An 18,180-nucleotide genomic window follows, 5' to 3' on the forward strand; every position below is an offset into this window, starting at 1 on the left:
TAGGGCAACAAGTGTGTATTTTCTCAGGGACATTATTAAACACCCCGCATATTGATTATTGCAAAATTGGCACAGGTCCAGATTTCTAATGCCCCTTGTTCCTTCCGATTCCTGAGCTGTGATTTAGACTAGCATATAAATACTTGACTTAATGTTTCTGCGGAAACATTAACAATATAAAATTTCTAGAAACAAAAGAACATGAAACAGCAGTGGGAAAGAATGGCTTGGCGAGATTGTCAGCCTTAAAGGGCAAGATTAATTTATAATCCTTCTAGATTCTGGTGTGCAAGTACAAATTTGCAAAGCATGTAGTTTATAAGAAACATTGTGTAGCTATGCAAGTTTACATATGCTACTGTCAGTAATGTAAGACAGCCTTGAAATTGGATTTTTAGGGATTTTTTCATATGGGAAACAAGATAGTGATGGTAACCAGGAGTTTTCACTACACGCATATGTATATAAGTATTCATGCATTTGGAAAGTGGAGGAATTCCAACTGTGTGACTAAGCAGAGTTCTGGGCAGGATACCCAGATATTTCTGTGAGGAGATTTTTCCTTGGTTTAAAATCCTGGGAAAGGAAGAGTATAGATGAGAATGAGAAAGGGGGGAAAAAATCCCCAAAGTCATCTATTTTGAAATTACTAAGATTGCTAATAAAAAGGGATGACTAATTGGAAAATAATGTGTGATGGCTATCTGATATGATAAGGGTTGTGAAATAAGTATGCTTTATGCCATTTGGTGGAATGTCTTTTTTTTTTTTTTTCACTTGTAGGATTTGTTCGCAGCTAGTTTATCAATTTAAATGGGAAAAAAAAAAAAGAAAAAGAATTAAATAAAATGTCAAATGCTAGACATGGAGTGAATACAGTAGCAACGGAATAATAGAAATTTTAAGTAGTGAAATAGAAGACAGTGAAGATAAGATAGCAACTGTCTAAGGACCTGACTAGCTTTTCCATGGTTTAACACAAGAATTGCAGTGTTTTCTGAATGACTGAAACCATATTTTATATTTTCATATTGTTGGCTGGGAATGTGCCTCAACATTAGGATAAAGATTGAAATTGCTTATGTGGGTTTAGAATGATATTTTATTTTATTTTATTTTATTTTATTTTATTTTATTTTATTTTATTTTATTTTATTTTATTTTATTTTATTTTATTTTATTTTATTTTATTTTATTTTATTTTATTTTATTTTATTTTATTTTATTTTATTTTATTTTATTTTTATAATGTGGCCTGTAACTTCTTGTTTTCTGCCATGCAGGTCATCAGGAGTGAAGGGACTGAGGGAGCAAAGTTTCGACTCTCTGGTAAGGGAGTAGATCAAGACCCAAAAGGAATTTTTAGAATCAACGAGATCAGTGGGGATGTCTCTGTGACCCGAGCCCTTGACAGAGAAGCAATTGCCAATTATGAGGTGAGTACTCATAGCAATAGGGTCTTTGCCTCTCTGTTGGTAATACATACTTTTGAATGCGTATTAGCTGTTGAAAAAGACTGCAGTTACTGAAGCCTAAACTGTGAGACACCATGCTAAAAAATTTCCAGAAGAACCGTTTATCCTTTGGAAATCGTAAATGTGTGTCTTTTTACATGCAATCAAAACTCTGCTCTGCTTTCTGCATGTATTTCTGTCACTTTTCTTCAGTAGAACTACTGTCTGAAATTCACGTACGCATATGATTTGTGAATACAAAATTATGTTTGGACAAAAGAAGTCATTTTGGGAAGTTGCCTCTGAGGTACTATCTGGTTATACTTTCTACTTTTGGTTGTCAAGTTGTCAATGGAATATACTATTCATCTCTATTTTGTAGTAATGGATATTTTTAATTGAGCTGCAGAAGATCCTGTTAATGTCAGCAGATACATTGTCAAACGTGTCTTCAACAAAGATTTTATAAAGGATTCCTTTCCTTGTCAATAAAAGCAATGTTTCTCCTCACTGAAATACAGCAAGTGATCTTGGAAATCTGTAAAATAACTGCATCATGATGTCTTGAATTGCGTAGTATAAATAGAGGATCTGTCAATTCATGTTTTTTATCTCACTCTGGAAATGTGCACTCAGTTAAATTGTGTCTTGGCATTTCAATATAGATGAGAAGCTGGATTCAAAATGCTCAGTAGATTTGTTCATTGCCACTTCTGCCCCAGCATAGCAGATCTGATCTCTGTATCATCATGCAGAAGGGAGTGTGTACTGCTCCAGCCTATGAGGGGCTTGGGGTCTGCTGACATTTCTGATTGCTGTCCCCAGCCTCTTAGTTTTGTCTTCTGCTGTGTAGTAATTACTACTTTTGCTTTCAGTGCTGTTTCTCTCCTACTCTGGAAGAGTTTACTAGTTTGATGACTAGTCATGCTTGCCCAAAAAGCATTGCTAAAATGTACCATATGTTGATTTTCAACACTTAAACATCTATTTCTCATCTGGGTTTACAGTGAAATGTATGTTAACCACTTGCATAGGATTTATGGTAGCCACTGCTGTCTTTCTTAAAAGAGAAATGTTGCAGTTTCTCTTTATAATACTGTTCCTCATCTTCATTTTCCAGCTGTTTCCTATTTTATCATAGTGGCTTTCTACCTTAATGTATTGAGTATAAACCTTGATTTTTTTTTTTTACTGGAAAATCATAGTAGTCTTTTCAGCCTAATGCATCAAACCACAAATGGCCCTCCTATCTGATCTGGCAAAGCATACACTTAAATTAAGACAAAAAACATTTCCCTAGAGAAGTCTTTTTGAAGCAATGCAAATTATATACAAATAGTGCAGTGTAGCAGATTATCCAGAGCAATGCAAATGTATATCCTAATAGGTTGTAGTGCTTCCTAACCTGTTATATAGCACTCTGCTCAGCATGCTCACTGGCATCCTGTTGTGCAAAATGTAGCTGAAAAGTTCTGCAGAAGGAGAACCCTCAACTTGATTTAGTCTGTCTTTGAATCCAGCCTGTTGTTTTCCAATAAAGATGTTTCATGGTGTCAGGAAGGCAGTGGGATTTTCTCCTTGATTTCCTTGATACATTGAAAGATGAATTACCAAAAAGACTGATTTTTGTCAAGTTTTTTGAAAAAAAAATTTAACTTCCTTCCCCTACCCACAAAGTATTGATTTCCTGAAAGATTTATTTCAAAGCAAAAGGCAAAGAAGAAAAGAATAGATCTCCATGAAAAAGTGCAAGTTCTTTGCAAGCCATCTTACTATCAAGTAAGTAATCAGTGATGGGGCAAGGATGAAAAAATTAAATTTGTTTGAATCATTCCAGCTACACAGAAGGCTGCTGTGTATTAGCACTGATTTATTTCCTATTCTTAGTGCATATACACTCAAGGGATGAGAATTAAAGCAGATGTTAATAGGGCACAAAATTGAGCTTTGGTGATCACAGTATTTCATAGAACTTTGCAGCTTTTACACATCCACGTACCACAAAGCACTATAAATGATCTAAGGGTATTTAATCTATTACAAAAAATGTTGTTCTTTCTACCATTGAAGGTTCAAGAGTAGTTTTTGCTGTCTTGTTTATCCTGGAGGAATATTGAAAAGCTTGTAGGACTTTTTCCTATGATAATTCATTACAAGAGAAAAGTGATTAAATTATACGGCAACTGAATTCCACTCAGAAAACCATTGATTGTCTGAGTTAATTGCCACTTTCCACTGTTTGTTTCAATTATTTTATTTTTAGTAAAGGATAGAAAAAATTTCAAAGAGTGAAAAATCTGAGAGTTGGGGCCTGCTAAAGTCTATCTGCTACAGCTGAGTTGCATGGTACTTGTGTGTTGAGAAGAGTTTACTTCTTTAATAGCAGAAGAAATTAAAGCTGGGAGAGGAATAGAAGGCAGATGCATTAACGACCTGAGCCTCTAGCTCCCTTCCCAATACAGACTTATTTGATTCATTTATTATTATTATTATTATTATTTTTAATGAAATTAGTCAAGTTGTTCAAAAGTGGACAAGGATATGAAATTCCACTGAAATATTAATGTCAAGGGTAATTAATTGTCATAGCAAATATGACCCAACCACTTGCATCTTTGAAAATGTGCTGATTTCTGTTGAGAAAATGAAACTATCAGAGGAGGCTGGATGTGACAGCAGAAGTCCAAAAGCCACTACAGTGAAATTAGCCATAAGTAATTTTTTTTTTCTCATGTATATGAAATCATGGTAATGAAATCCTATTTGCCAGTGGAAATTGGTAGATTCTTCTGGTATGTTTGTCCCTTTAGCTTTGTGGGGTGCCTTCTTAAAGGCTGGAGAATGTCTGCTAGCAGCAATTTTAAATGAAAGCTCTTTATGAGGAAGTGCAAGAGGATAAGAGGATGTAAGGATGTTACTATGCCAGCTAAGATAAATTGTTTTAGAAAAGTTTGTGGAAATTCTTTTTCTTTTGGAATCAGAGAAATGGATCAGAGAAAGGAATGGATTTACACTGAGTAGTTTTATTTTAGGGTTAATTGCCTGTTGGTGCAACTACTAAATAATGGTCTGAAGAAAGGACTTAGGCAGACTATAGTTATATTATTGAATTATTTCTGGTTTGTTGAGACAAGCATGTCACATAGAGCCCCTACTTAATATAAGAAAAAGGCATTCCGTTTACAAATATGCTATCAAAAATAATGTCCTTAGTTTTCTATCAAGACTTGAATGAATAAAACTGGTTGGAAATTTCAGGGAATGTAAGATTGTTTATCTAATATTAAAAATTGCAGGTATTTAAAACAAATACAGAAATTTAGGGAGGATGTATTTTCTGGTTCAAATCACTGAGGTACGTCCAAAAATTTCTAATAGTCCGGGAAATTCCTGGCACACTTCAGTTCTGCTGTCTTTTCTGATTCCAAAAGTACAGGAATTTTATTGACTTTCAGCTGCATCTTTAGGCAATATCAAAAGAATTCAGTCATGCTAATGTCTGACGACAGAACTGAAGGATTCCAATGAATTTGGAAGTCTAGCTGTGTTAAGCATTGAAAGAAAAGGCTAGTGAATTGGGAAACAAAGGTTCAAATATGAAGCCAGTGAAGACTGGCTGAGAAACAGAGGTTATGGGGTAACTTGTTAATTGAAAATGTGGAGTTTTTCCAAGCCTCACATTTGCACAAATACTATATGTTCACAGGCAAAGTGCTTGCATGAAAGTACAAGCAGATTACCATGATTGAGGTGACAAAAATTACTAAGAAGAACTAGATAAAGAACTATGTTTGGGTCTTTATTCAAAGGTTGGATATGTCCAAAAGATATAGGGATAGGAATCCATTAATGTTTTTACAGTTCATATATGAGATTTTGGTTAGGCATTCCTTCTTTCCTAGGTATGTCCAAGTACAGGACAAAGACTGAAGCTGTATAAACTCATTTCCTATCACTTTCCATCACCATGTGATCCTTGCAACAGTAAAATCCAGTCCTGTTAAGCATCAGTGGCAATGTGCCATCTAGTCAATGGTTGGCTTTCAGTCAGGTGTCAAGATGCTAAAGGATGGTGCCATCATTGGTGGGCTTTTTCATAACTGCAGGGTGTGTGGAAGGGAAACGATCAGAAAGCGATCCTTTGCAAACACAAAATGAAGTTTGATAAAACCATTCAGCGACAGTGTGCAAATTAGAGCTGTGAACAAATTTACATAAGTAATTTGAACTGTTAATGAAGAGTTAGTTTTAATTATTTTTTTAAGTGAAGAGCTTTATTTGCTTTAGAAAATACTTCACAAGCAGAGGTGAGAAATCAGTTTTCAGCTTTTTTTTTTTTTTATATATATAATGACACATCACACTTCTATGAAAGGATGCCTTGCAACTGTTAGACTGAGATATTCAGAAAAGTTATGTTAACAGTACTGAAAAGTAAATTAGGACTATTCCCTATGTATTACTGTTTCTATACATTGGATAACAAGTAGACTGAGAACAGGCTGAAGGATTCAGACCAATGAACAGCAACCAAATCTTTAGCATGAACTGCATCAGTTCAAGTTACATGAGACTGCTATTTCTGTGACTGAGACAAACATTTACAGAGATGCTTGCAGTCCTACTGGATTCTATTTCTGTGCTTTATAAGGAACAAAAAAATGGAAATGCTTCAGAGGTTTGAGGAAAACTGGCTCAGTCAGGTGCCTAGGAGTATTTTCTGACAAAGATGTTCAAGTACTTGAATGTATTTTTGCATATAATGAAAGCGGTATAAAAACCTAGAAGTAAACAACTGTAATTTATCGTGTACAGAAAAATGAGTTTGTCTTGTGTTTAAGTTGAGTATACTGCAGCCACACCCTTTTCAGAATGATTTAACATACCCTGATACTGAATCTCTGCAATATGCAGCATGGAGATAGATAGCGCACACAAGTGTGTTTCTCTCTCCCTTTGAGAATGAAAACCACAGATTTGCTTCTAATTTCAAGACAGGTCTAAACTATGTTTTTATCTTGGTTATCTGTACTGGCAGAATTGTATGAAATTTAAGTGATCTGCTCTGTCTTGAGCTGAAACCAATTATTGCTGGGAAAGGTCAGACCTCCGTCATCTCCCAGTAATTTCCTGAAAAGGAGAAGGCACTCAGCATTCCATGGGAGGAAGGGTTTTGGTCTTGTGGGGATGTAAATTTCAGTCAAATGTGTTTGACTTAATTAAAACGTAAATGATACACAGAGAAAACATAATAATATAATGGTGCTCCCAAACTACACGTGTTACATCCAAAAAACATGGAATCGTGGCAGAGTACAAACTTGTCAGGGAAGAATCTTGATCATTTGGCAATAAGAAAAGATTTCACTTGGAAAAAAAAATAATAATAAAATGGAGCAGTTCTTGTGTAGCTATTGAATTTGATTATTAATTAGCTAGAAACTTATTTGTATAAATAGGCTCTAGTTAGATCAACTGACATACAGCTAAAAATTCTGGAAGTGAAAATGATCTCTGTAGCTTACATTATATAAGTATACATAAAGAGTTCATAAGATGTCAATATAAAGAAAAAATATAAGTTTATAATATGCTTGTATGTGTATATTCAGCAAAGTGTTCACGTGTTGCGAGTAAACTCAGAGATGACAGTTTTGAACTAATTTCATAGTCAAACTACAGAAAGGGAAATGAACACTGGCTGAGAAAGTGCCATTAGGTTGTTACCAGGCAGCACTGCTTGAAGTTTAGCTGTCCCTATGTGGATTCTTCAGTAAGCAAGCTGATCAGCTCTGTACAGAAGAGGAAAATTCATCACTGTGAATGCTAGAAATAAGAATTTCTCTAGGTAGGATCTTAGGGAAAAAAATAAAAATTAAAAAAAAAAAATAAATAAAATAAATAAAAAAAAAAGGGGGCTGCATCTTGAAAAACATTGAATTCCTTCTTTCATAGCTACACATGAAGGGACTGCAGGCTGCTCTGTATCCTGAGGTAGGCATGATAATCTTAACTTTGCAGAGATTTACATCTCAGCACTTGCACTTGTGTTCACTTAGCAGTCACAGGCTGCAATTTCTAAAAACCTGTGTTGGCTTAGCTTCCAAATTACCATTAGAAATTGATCAATTCACAATTGAAGCTCAGTTACACTACTATTATTCCAGTATAGGCATTTTCATGTAGGAAGAAGAAATCAACTCTGCTTTTATATCAGAATCCCTTCTACTTCTTGAAGAATGAAGGAAGTTGAAGGTCTGCCTTGGGCAAAATGTTGCCCTGTGTTCATGCTTCTTTCTAGAGCTTTCACTACAGCCCAAAGTTTCAGAGCAGCGAAGTTTCACCACTGTTGGCAGTGGGCTAGGTTGTACTAGTGTGCTTGTGGCAATGAAAGTTCTGCAGTTTGTGGAGCTCCATGGATTTATGGTGCTTGATTTGAGTCTCTGCCTGTTTGTCTCTTTGCCTTATTAAAGATCTGCTGTTGGCTTCTGTATTTGCTAAAAAAGTATTCAGCCCCTAAAATGGCATTATATTACAGAGGACTATACATCTTATGGAACTTGTTCTTCATTCTCACAGTACTGAACTAGTATTGGTCTTTGCTTCTGACATGATTGCTCAGGACTTAGCACTGCTTTCACTTGTATTAGAAGAGACTGAAGTAAATTAATCTGTCAACCTAAAAAAATACTTTTCATCTAAAAAGTAAGAGTGATGAATTAGTCAAAAAATGGTGTGTCCTGTTCTTCTGTATCAAATGGATTTAGACAAAGAAGACATGTAGAGAGAATGCCCTAAACTTGAGGAAAATTTGCATTATTATTTTTTTAATATAATTCATATTTTTTTAACCTTTATTATAGAGAGAGAGATTCTAAAATGAAAGATTGTGCTTTAGGAAATTTTACTTTCATTTAACTTGAAAATGCAACACTGAGAAAACCCAGCAGCAGACTACATCATTCAGTGAGATCTGTATGGGCAGACTCCTGATTTAATTGGGAACTTTTGGCATTTGTTGTTCACTAAAATGAAAAACAAGGTGATCATCATAACTGTGTGCATACATCAAGTATTTGTGCATATACATTTTACACAGAATCATATTTTGTAAAACTAAGATTTAAATAGTTGCTTACACAGCTGGGATGTAAGTGGGATGTCAAGATACTGAGAATATCTCCTTTCTTCACAATTTTATTATTATTTTTTTATTGGATGAAATGAAAACCTGACAGAAAGTCTAGTTAAAATTCATGTTGTTTTTATGTATATTCTGCCATTTTGTCTTGGGGGAATAAGATATTTATTTTGTATAAACTCTCCAATTTACCATATCTTGTTCATTTTTACTGTAAATAGTCTATTCAATACATACTGCAGATCTAAATGTTATGAGATATCAGCAGGGTACTGTGATTCATTTCAGAAATCACTGGCATCCTCATATCACTTATTGTGGAAAGCACACAAAAGTCAACAGTTGGTTTTGTTAGAGGGCATATGCTTTATTCTTAGATCTAACTGCTTGCATGGCTTTGTCATTCCTGCTGTTCAACAGCACTGTCATGCCATTTGTAGGAGGAACAGAATGAAGTCTAAAGGGAAAAATCAGCAAAGGTTTGTTTATACCCTATAACTGCAAAGAGAAGGTAGTGGGCTTGGATCTCCATGCTAAAAATAACTCAAATTCCAAACATCAGGCAAAATTAGTGTTTTCTTATTGAAGAGTAGGAGGTGGAAATGCACAGCAGTAAGAAATAAAGAATGATTGGAGTTTACTGAAACAGTAACAAATGAGACAAATTTTGGTTTCATGTTTGGTTTTGTTTATTTGCCCCCCCCTTTTTTTTTTTTTTATGACTACTGCTTGGAAATAGAACGCCATTCCTGAAAAGAATAATGATGTGTTCAGTTACACAAGAGGAGACTAATAATATTTTTGTCATGTAATGTTAATAGTCTGTGAAACCATTTTTGCCAGTTTCTATTAATTGCGTTGTAAGGCATTTAAAAGTCATCATGATACTGCTTCACTCTTTAGTATGATCTGTTTGTTTCTTTTCCTTGTCTACTTGTATTATAGCAACTGTCAAAAGTTCTTGCAGAAGGCTCACTGTTCTAGGTGAGCCTAGAAGTACTTGGCATAAATACCTGGAAAGGCACCACTGCTATTTCTCCGAACCTTATGTTTTCCTACAGCAAAGGGAAGGAGTGTGCATTGCTTTGCAAACACAGATTATTGTTTGCAGCCTCATGCAGCGATGGATGTGGCAGCACTTTTTCAGGGACTGCTGACATGCTGTATCTCTGGCCAGGGCCCCTCAACTCTGTGTGGAGTGGAGAGAAGGACTAGGTGAGCTCCTGCAGCTTAGATCTGTACCGCCCCCCCCCCCCCTCCCCCAGCACACACACACACACACACACACACACTTTGTGTACCCCAATGCTGTAGCATTTGCCCATTTTCTCTGCTGTGTATTCAGACATACCTGTTTACACTCGTGTTTGCAAAGGTGCAGTCTAGAGGAAAAATGGGAGTATTCTTTTTTTGGTTGGAACAAGACAAACAACTTGCTTAGGAAATCTTTTTCTTCTCAGAAACTTCTCTTGGGCCTATTTTGGTGCATTGGTATTGTTCTAGCTAACCATAGTTTAAGCAGGAACTATTAATCTTGTGTCTGTGAATGGGGAGATATATGTGTTGTGTGTGTGTGTGTGTGTGTGTTCAGTTTCATCTATTGCTGGGTTTTTATTTCTTGTTTATTTTCCTGGAATAAGTGCACAAGTTGTGAGGTTCTAGATCCTTTGTTAAGCATACAGAAACAGCGTGTATTTTGAAACTGAGCACATTCTAAAATGAGAATATTCATTATTAATCTACATTGTTTCCCCATCCCATCAAAAATCACGTTTCCTCTTTCTGTCTTTCTGTCTTTCTTTCTGTCTTTCTGTCTTTCTGTCTTTCTTTATTTGAATTCATTATATTTTTATGTCAATATTTTTTTTTTTTTCTCTGCAGCTAGAGGACCTTCTGTCTCCTTTCTGACCTCTTGTTCTTTATGTACCTGAAGAAAATCATATTACCTCTCTTATCCTCTCCTGCAATCTTCTTTTCATTTTCCACCTTTTTGGGTCTTTTTTTTCCCTTGCACTTTTAACTTCATTCCATAACCTTTCTACTCCCCCTGTCTGTCTTGATGTTTTATGTCATTCACTTACATTTTTTCTAAACTCTCTGCATTTCCTTATTCAGACATACTGACCTATTTTAGACTCTTTATAAATTGCATTGCTAGGGGTATGCATAACCATCATCTAAGCATAAATTTGTTTTGCTATTTTACAGAACCTTTCCACTGTCTTTGCAAAAGTTTTCTGCTTTGCCCATTCTAATCCGGTGTGTTCATAAATAAATTCCTTTAGAAACCTGTGTTCTGGAAACCCTGAACTTTGGATTACTTGCTAGCTGCCTTTTCTAAAATTCTAGTGAAACAGCCTAGGTAGTTTGTGTAATGATAAGGAATTTGATGGAAAAGGGAGTTTTATTTACATTTTAATGATTTTTAGTTTGTGTATCTCTTCAGTCAGGTTAAATGTATTAATTTAAGTATATGGTTGCCTGGAAAAGACTAGCATTTCGTTTATGAAATATTCGAATATGTGCAGTTAAGTTGTTTTCAAAAGCCAATCTTTCTTCATCTGCTCTTTCTTGCACCAATGTTTAGGAGCCATAATGTGATGCAATTGTTTGATAAAGCCCTTACAATGACATACTCAGGATTTTTATTATATTTCTTCAATGTCTGCCAGAGACTTTGAGGAAAAATGGCACTATGGACCATGGGGTCTTCATTAGTGAAATAATGAAAAAATATCTGTGGATTGTAAAAAGAAATTTTAAAAAAGTTTGATGACTGCAGTCCAGAAGCCACTTCCCCTTGTCATCTTCAAAGCTCTTTGCGAGATTTTAAGTCCACTGCAGTCCCACAGATAAGGCAGGATGACCGGTTCTGGGTGGGTGGTAAGAACATTTTATGTTTTGAACTGTGGAAGTGAAACTAGAATCCATCTCTCCCCCCTTCCCTCACCTCCCCCCCCCCCCCCCCCCCCCCCCCCCCCCCCCCCCCCTTTTTTTTTTTTTAATTTGGTGGTGGTGGTTTTTTTATTATTATTTTTTTTTTTTTTTGGCAAGTATATCGGCTAATGTTTGATGGCAATTGACTAGTCTCAAGTAGTGTGCCATGGGTATAACTAAATGCATAATTCGGCCGTGCAGTTTGACCTGGGTTAACAAATTGACTGATGCTGCATGAACATAAACAGAATCCATTCCCTTATTGCATCACACATGAACTCTGTAGTGTTTGCAAGAAATGAAGTGTAAGAAAATGCAAGTTTTGTGAATATAGGTCTGACTGATAACATTTGCCAATAACAAAGAGAATCGTTTATCTACCCACTCACTTTAAAACTACAACTGCACTATGGTTTTCTGCTGTACTTTGATTAAATACCTACTTAGGCACAAGTAGGTATTTGTGCATAAACACAAATGTGCACTATCAGTCTTTTGTAATTACAGCATTTTGGAGTTATCTGTGGAGACTTTAGTCACTCTGAGCTGTAGGCATCCTACTTTCACCATCTGAAGCATTACCCCTCCCAAGAATTTAAAATATACATGTCAGATCTTCAAAGTTTGCATGAGGATTTTATACTGATGTATTGAGTTCCCTTTAATATGGCTTCTGGGCTTTTTTTGACCCATGTACCTGATCTTTCAAACTCTCTTTGGCAGTTACGTATTTCTCTCTTTAAAATTAAAATATGACAGGACTCGATAGGTGGAGCTCTAAGAAAACCACTGACTGTAATGAAACTCATAAAAATGTAAGAGTTGGCATTGCTACCTATTGCAGGCAGAGCTGTAAGAATCTCCATTTTCCCATTATTAGTCTTTTGTGGTGAAAACTTTCATGAAAACAGGCAATTCTGTGTTCACATTTTTCCTCCTTTAGATCTATTTCAATGCATAATAGCAAATGAGTGAGAGAGTTGTATTGGACTACAGCTGTAAATAAAGAACTGTATGAAAAGGCTTCTAACATTATGGAAATATTAGTTGGCATCGTTTTGTTGACATGGAAATGAAGAAAGTCTTGCTGTATTCATCCTGGTTTACTCATGTAATTACAAATAATTTTTTAATTACATATTTTCCTTAAAACCAAGGTATATTTGGTGAATGTCCTGGAGGCTTTTGGTGGTGGTGATTTTTTGTTGTTGTTTTATTTTGTTGTGGAGGTGATTTTGTTTGCTTATTTTTTATTTTCTAGTAGCTCATTAACAAGACACAGCTTTAGTTTAATTATTTTATCAGCTGATTTAAGATGCATATATCAGTACATGTAGAACACCATGATGGATCTTCCTGTTTTGAGGGGCTTTCATTCTAAATTTTCTTTAAAGGATAAAATGGGTGTCAGTAGCTACTGGCAAAACTCATTGTGCAGGTGTGTGACTCAATTAAAGTTTGCAAGGGTGGATGCAGAAACTGTAATCCTGATCCTTTTGAAGGTGCTACTCCATATGGAAATTATTTCTTTCTTCTTTTTTTTTTTTTTTTTTTTTTTTCTCATCTAATGTATACATAATATACATAAGAGTTGATGGGTTTTGAAAAATTCAGGTCTATGTTTTTGAGAGATATAAAATTCTAGGACATTTCCATACTGTCACCAGGGTCTTGAGAATTGCTTCCTGTTTACACCATGCATCCAAAAGGGCAGTGCTTGTTGAGAGCATTTCTACCATATTTGAAATATTTCATCTAAACTTGCTAGGCTGCTGGCAGCAGGAATAGGGGCTGGTAAATATTCTGCTTGGATCTTTCCTGAAGCCTGACACTAAAATGAAGATGATCATAAATATTGTCCAGTTGGCACTGCAGGCTTCTGAGTGGGAAAACACATGGGTAAAATATTGGAGAAGGTGATATGGAGCCAGAAAATCTCTGCTTGAAACTGTTATATGCATGAGAGTCTTGGAGTAATATTAATTATAATTTCTTCTAGCTTTTGTTGTTAGCAAACCCTGCTATGAGTTTGTATTTGTGGATTATATTTGCAAAATAGAGAGAGTTCATCTTTGCAGAATTCTTCCCAACCTCTGCTCTACCATTATCCTTAGTATTTATTTTACATAATGGTAATTCAGATATCTGAATGCAGTGCATTAAAAATACCTATTATCTATTTGAGGCTCTGTGATTATATATTTATTTCTTAAATGTATTATGTGTACACAGGTGATATGAATACAGGTTACAGATTTTATATGTGGATGTGAACAAATAAAGCAGTGTACTGCTGTTGTATTTATGTTAGTTTTAGAAGATTTAATAGATTTAAATAACAGGATTATGGTGTACTACTTACAAATTGTTAAGAGGGAGGAAAATCTTGACAGTTTTAAACTACCAGTTTTTCTTGTTTTCTAAAACAGTTTGTAAAATAACTTGATTTTTTTTTTTTTTTTTCCTTAACTTGCTGCTAAGGAACAGGGAACGAGGACAAAATGGAGTAAAAGAAATTGTTCTAAATATGTTATATATGCTCAAGATTCCATGGAACTTTATTTTACATTTTCTTCTCTAAACAGGACAGAAAACATTTGGCATGGAAGAATACTGTCCTAATTAGTCATTTCATATGAGCTTCTATTTTCCCAATGATCAGTGGGACAGCCATGCTCACTGTGTACAGAGGAACAGAGTTTCCTTCACCAGTCTAGGGATTTGCAGGTCTGAAGGCCTTATTCCCAGCAGTTGACGCTTCTCCTCAGTGAAGGCTGCAATTTTGGTCTCAATATTAGATATGTAGAGCTTCCAATGGTGACTTAAAGAAAAAGCAGCAATTTTGGTACTTGTCAGGACTAGAGTGTTTCTAAGTTCAAATCTTGGCATATGATTATTTGTATCGTGTGCTGGCTATGCTCTGCAGGGCATGTCTAATGACACTGACCTTATTGAATTGTGGATCTGCTGGACATGAAACCAATAAATTAAAGCCCAATCTGCTATGTTTATGGGCTTTATGAGCCAGCAAACTGATTCTCCAAACATGTAATTTGCTTGTCATTCAGCTTTGCAGAACGCGTTTGTGGCAGTACAGAAGCAGGAGAGTGTAACTGCATTTGTAACCTTTACTATATTAACAATACATCAACTGGAAAAATACACTGCATTTTGTCAGGTTTTAAATTGCAAAATTAATTTTCAATGTTATTTTTAAGGTACCAAGTCATCTACTGATACTGGTACTTAGTTCCTATCAGACCTATTTGGAATTGATATTGGTAATATATTTATTAAAGAAAATGCTTTAAAGGAATTGGTGTATTTGAGGATGTGCATTTAATTTCACTCTATTTCATTATTGGTAGCTTTGATCAATACTGTGCTTACTACCTCTACCACATGCTCCGAACTTGTAGAAGCAAGTGTATAAATCTTTTCCCTGGTTTATTCTGGCTGATCTAACCATGCTGAAATATAGAAAGGAAGCTGTCTCCTAAATTCTGGTGGGTGAAATTAGTGAATTGATTAGTTGAGTTCTGAATTAAAATTACAATTAAAGGCAAAATCATCTTTCTTATCCTCCAAGTCATTTCCCAGAAGTATAGCAGTCAGATTACAGGCTTTTGACATGGGTTTGTATTGGGAATAAATACTGTTTTCAATAACTTTTACCTGTTTTTAAATCAAATCATGACAATAATAGCAATTAATAAGCAAAAAAAAAAAAAATAGTTTTTTCAGCTCACAGGGGAAGGAAATTCCATTGATTTTTGAAAATACTGAAGATGTGACTCAGTGAAAATAATTACAAATAAGTACCATAAATGTAGCATATTTTTTTTTCTTAATATTATTTTTTCCAATGGACTCTGCTTAAAGCATTTAAAACAACAGCGTGGACATTGTACATTCAATTGCAATTAGTATTTACAGAGCACTGATACATGCTTTGCTGTAACAGTCTCAGGGCATACTTCAGGCATACATATTTGCATTTGAGACTTAACCTGTACCTTCCTCAGTGACAGATAAAATGCCAAGGGCTTTATAAGCATGTTCATTCCTAATACTGGCAGTGTGTTGTTACCCTGCTATGAGTTTTTCCTTCATTATGTTATGCTGTGAGCTTATTTGAATATTCATTGGAGCCTTTCTGAACATATTTTTATCACTTATTGCATCTCCATCATTATCATTTGAACTTTTTCATCCATATATATGATTATCCAATGTTATAGGCCAATGTGACCACAGAACCTGAGCTTTACATCTCAGCAATTCTTGAAAAACATGCACAGTTTAATCACTATATCCTACAGAAATCCATAGCACATTCTAATCTCCAAAGATGCAGTTTGTGATTTAGTAAATGCTATTCTTCATATAGCATTAGTAGTGTAAAACAAAGCTGCACCTATGTTGAAGGATATTTTGTTCCTGCTGATACTGTCATTTGGATGATGTGAAAAAATGATGTACTGATATTAGTTAGTCAATTTTATTTTTTGTTATTTAACACCATAAGTTATGATATTTTATGACAACTGTGTGATTTGGGTATGATTTCCACCAATTATATGTTCTGCTCTGAATCCCCAGACTTTTGAAAAGTATATGAGTAAGGTAAGTCACATCCACCAGGTCAATTTTCTTTTATCTTTTCACAGAGAATGGCAGGAGATATGTATGAAGCTTATAAGCATCCTTGTGAGACAGAATTATTAAAGCTGGTTATTAATGAGAATGTTTTCCTTTTTATAACACAAAACTTGTTCTGTGCAAATAGCATGCAGAAGTTACCAGCTTCTGTGCAGGCTATTTACTTATCTCACAGAAGAATAAAGCTTAGGTAGGAAAGGAAGGATAGTAGGAAAGGAAGCCAGAGGTTCTTTGCAAATTGGAGGTGAAACGTATCACTCTCAATATACATACACCTTATTTAAGTAATTCTACTGCCCATTGACTTCACCACTAGATGCCAAAAATCTCTTAAAACAAGATTCAGCTCTTCAAAAGATGTGGTAGATTATCTTCATTTTTTTATATGGCTCTATTTTTACAGCTTTTTTAAGGTTAAGTATGCTCTTTTTTTTTTTTTTTTTCTTTTCATGTTGTGAAGCCAATATTTCAGTTTGCTTTGTCTTTTGTGTTTTTGCTTCGTTTGTAACTTTTTTCAAACAGTATCTAGGAAATTCAGATGATTTAAATATCAGTTTTCTTAAAGATGCAAGGAGTGGTTTTCTTTCTTTACTCATGCTGTCACAGCAAATCACAGATTCTACTCTTAAAGTCAGATACAAGCACACTTACTAGTAGTAAGTGCTGTCTTATTCTATGACTCATGTGCTTTAGCTCATGCATTTCTCTACAGTGGTGAGGTTGAAAGTGAAGCGATAGGTGTTGTCTTAGTAATATCTATCTTTTGGGGAGTATAATTGCATCAATAGTCTTATATTGAACTAAGACTAATCATTGGCTAGCTGCTTTCCACTGAGGCTGTAATATATTAAGACAAAACCTAATAATCTCAGTAGCACTGTTCATGAGATAAGATTGAGATTCTAATATGAGCAAGAACAGAAGAAATAGATCATTCAGAATAAACTTTGCTAATAAACAATGATGTATTGTGCTAAATGTGGTGCTTATTAATAGATATGATTTCTTTTTCTAGATACATTATGGTATTTTTTCAACATGAATGATATATAATAATTTTTATTGTTGCTGGATGAGTAGAAATGTGAATGTAAAATTGTGAGATATTAAAGTTTTTAGACGTTTTCTACATGGGACTTATTACAGAATGTACAGAGTGATAACAAATTTGGCTAGTTGCATTTGAAATCTGTAGATCTGACAAGTACAATTGTGCAGGAAACTAAGTTCTGGTGTTATGTCTCAAATACATACAATACATGAGGTGCCAGGTCCAATTAACAGTCTGATGGTGGTAAATCCATTATCCTTGGAAAGAGAATCCACCATCAGGAGACATTAATTCAATGTGACACCAACTGGGGTGTTTATATACAGCTAATTGCAGTGTCAGACATTCTGCTCTAATTGAGTTTAATTGTGGCAAAATTGGAGTTAATTAAAAGTTAATGGTATAGAGCACATCATGTTGTTATAAACTATGGGTACATGTTTCATATCTGTATTATTGTTATTTAAATGGTGCTTTCAATTACTGTGCCTCATATTGGCACTTTGGAAATGCACTGTAATTGTCTTCATATCACTGAAAGTCTTTGTTTTGAGTAGACACATAGAAATATGTTTATTTAAAAAAAAAAAAAAATAACTATGTTTATTATATCACAAAGTAAACGTCACATACAATGTTTCCAACCTTTGTTAAGGAAAGGGTTGATTTCACCAGACTGCCAGTAGAATATAAAAAAATAATAATAATCTAGCTAACCTGACAAAAAGGATACCATTTTTGACTTTGTCCAGCATACTTCAGTCAGGAAATCTCAGGCTCCTCATCTTTCATGAATCCATCTTTTTCTGGTTTGTCCTATCTCTGGCTGTTCTGTCAGCATCTCTTCTGATGAATCTCTTTTCTGGGGGATTTTCCCTGAGAAGTCTTCACTTTCTTTTGTCTCTGTACCTCTTGTCTGCTCCTTTGCCTATATA

The 18,180-nt window shown here is 34.9% G+C and overlaps 1 protein-coding gene across 1 annotated transcript in view; it reads left to right on the forward strand.

The window, feature by feature from the left end:
• CDH13 (cadherin 13) overlaps window positions 1-18,180 on the forward strand; it is a 482,496-nt gene that overhangs the window by 225,531 nt on the left and 238,785 nt on the right. The window contains exon 5 of the mRNA XM_032195360.1: window positions 1,284-1,436. Coding sequence (XP_032051251.1) covers window positions 1,284-1,436 — 153 coding nt within the window. The remainder of the gene's footprint in view (window positions 1-1,283; window positions 1,437-18,180) is intronic.

The sequence above is a fragment of the Aythya fuligula genome, chromosome 12 (genome assembly GCF_009819795.1).
Source record: "Aythya fuligula isolate bAytFul2 chromosome 12, bAytFul2.pri, whole genome shotgun sequence".
In the NCBI taxonomy this organism is placed as follows: Eukaryota; Metazoa; Chordata; class Aves; order Anseriformes; family Anatidae; genus Aythya; species Aythya fuligula.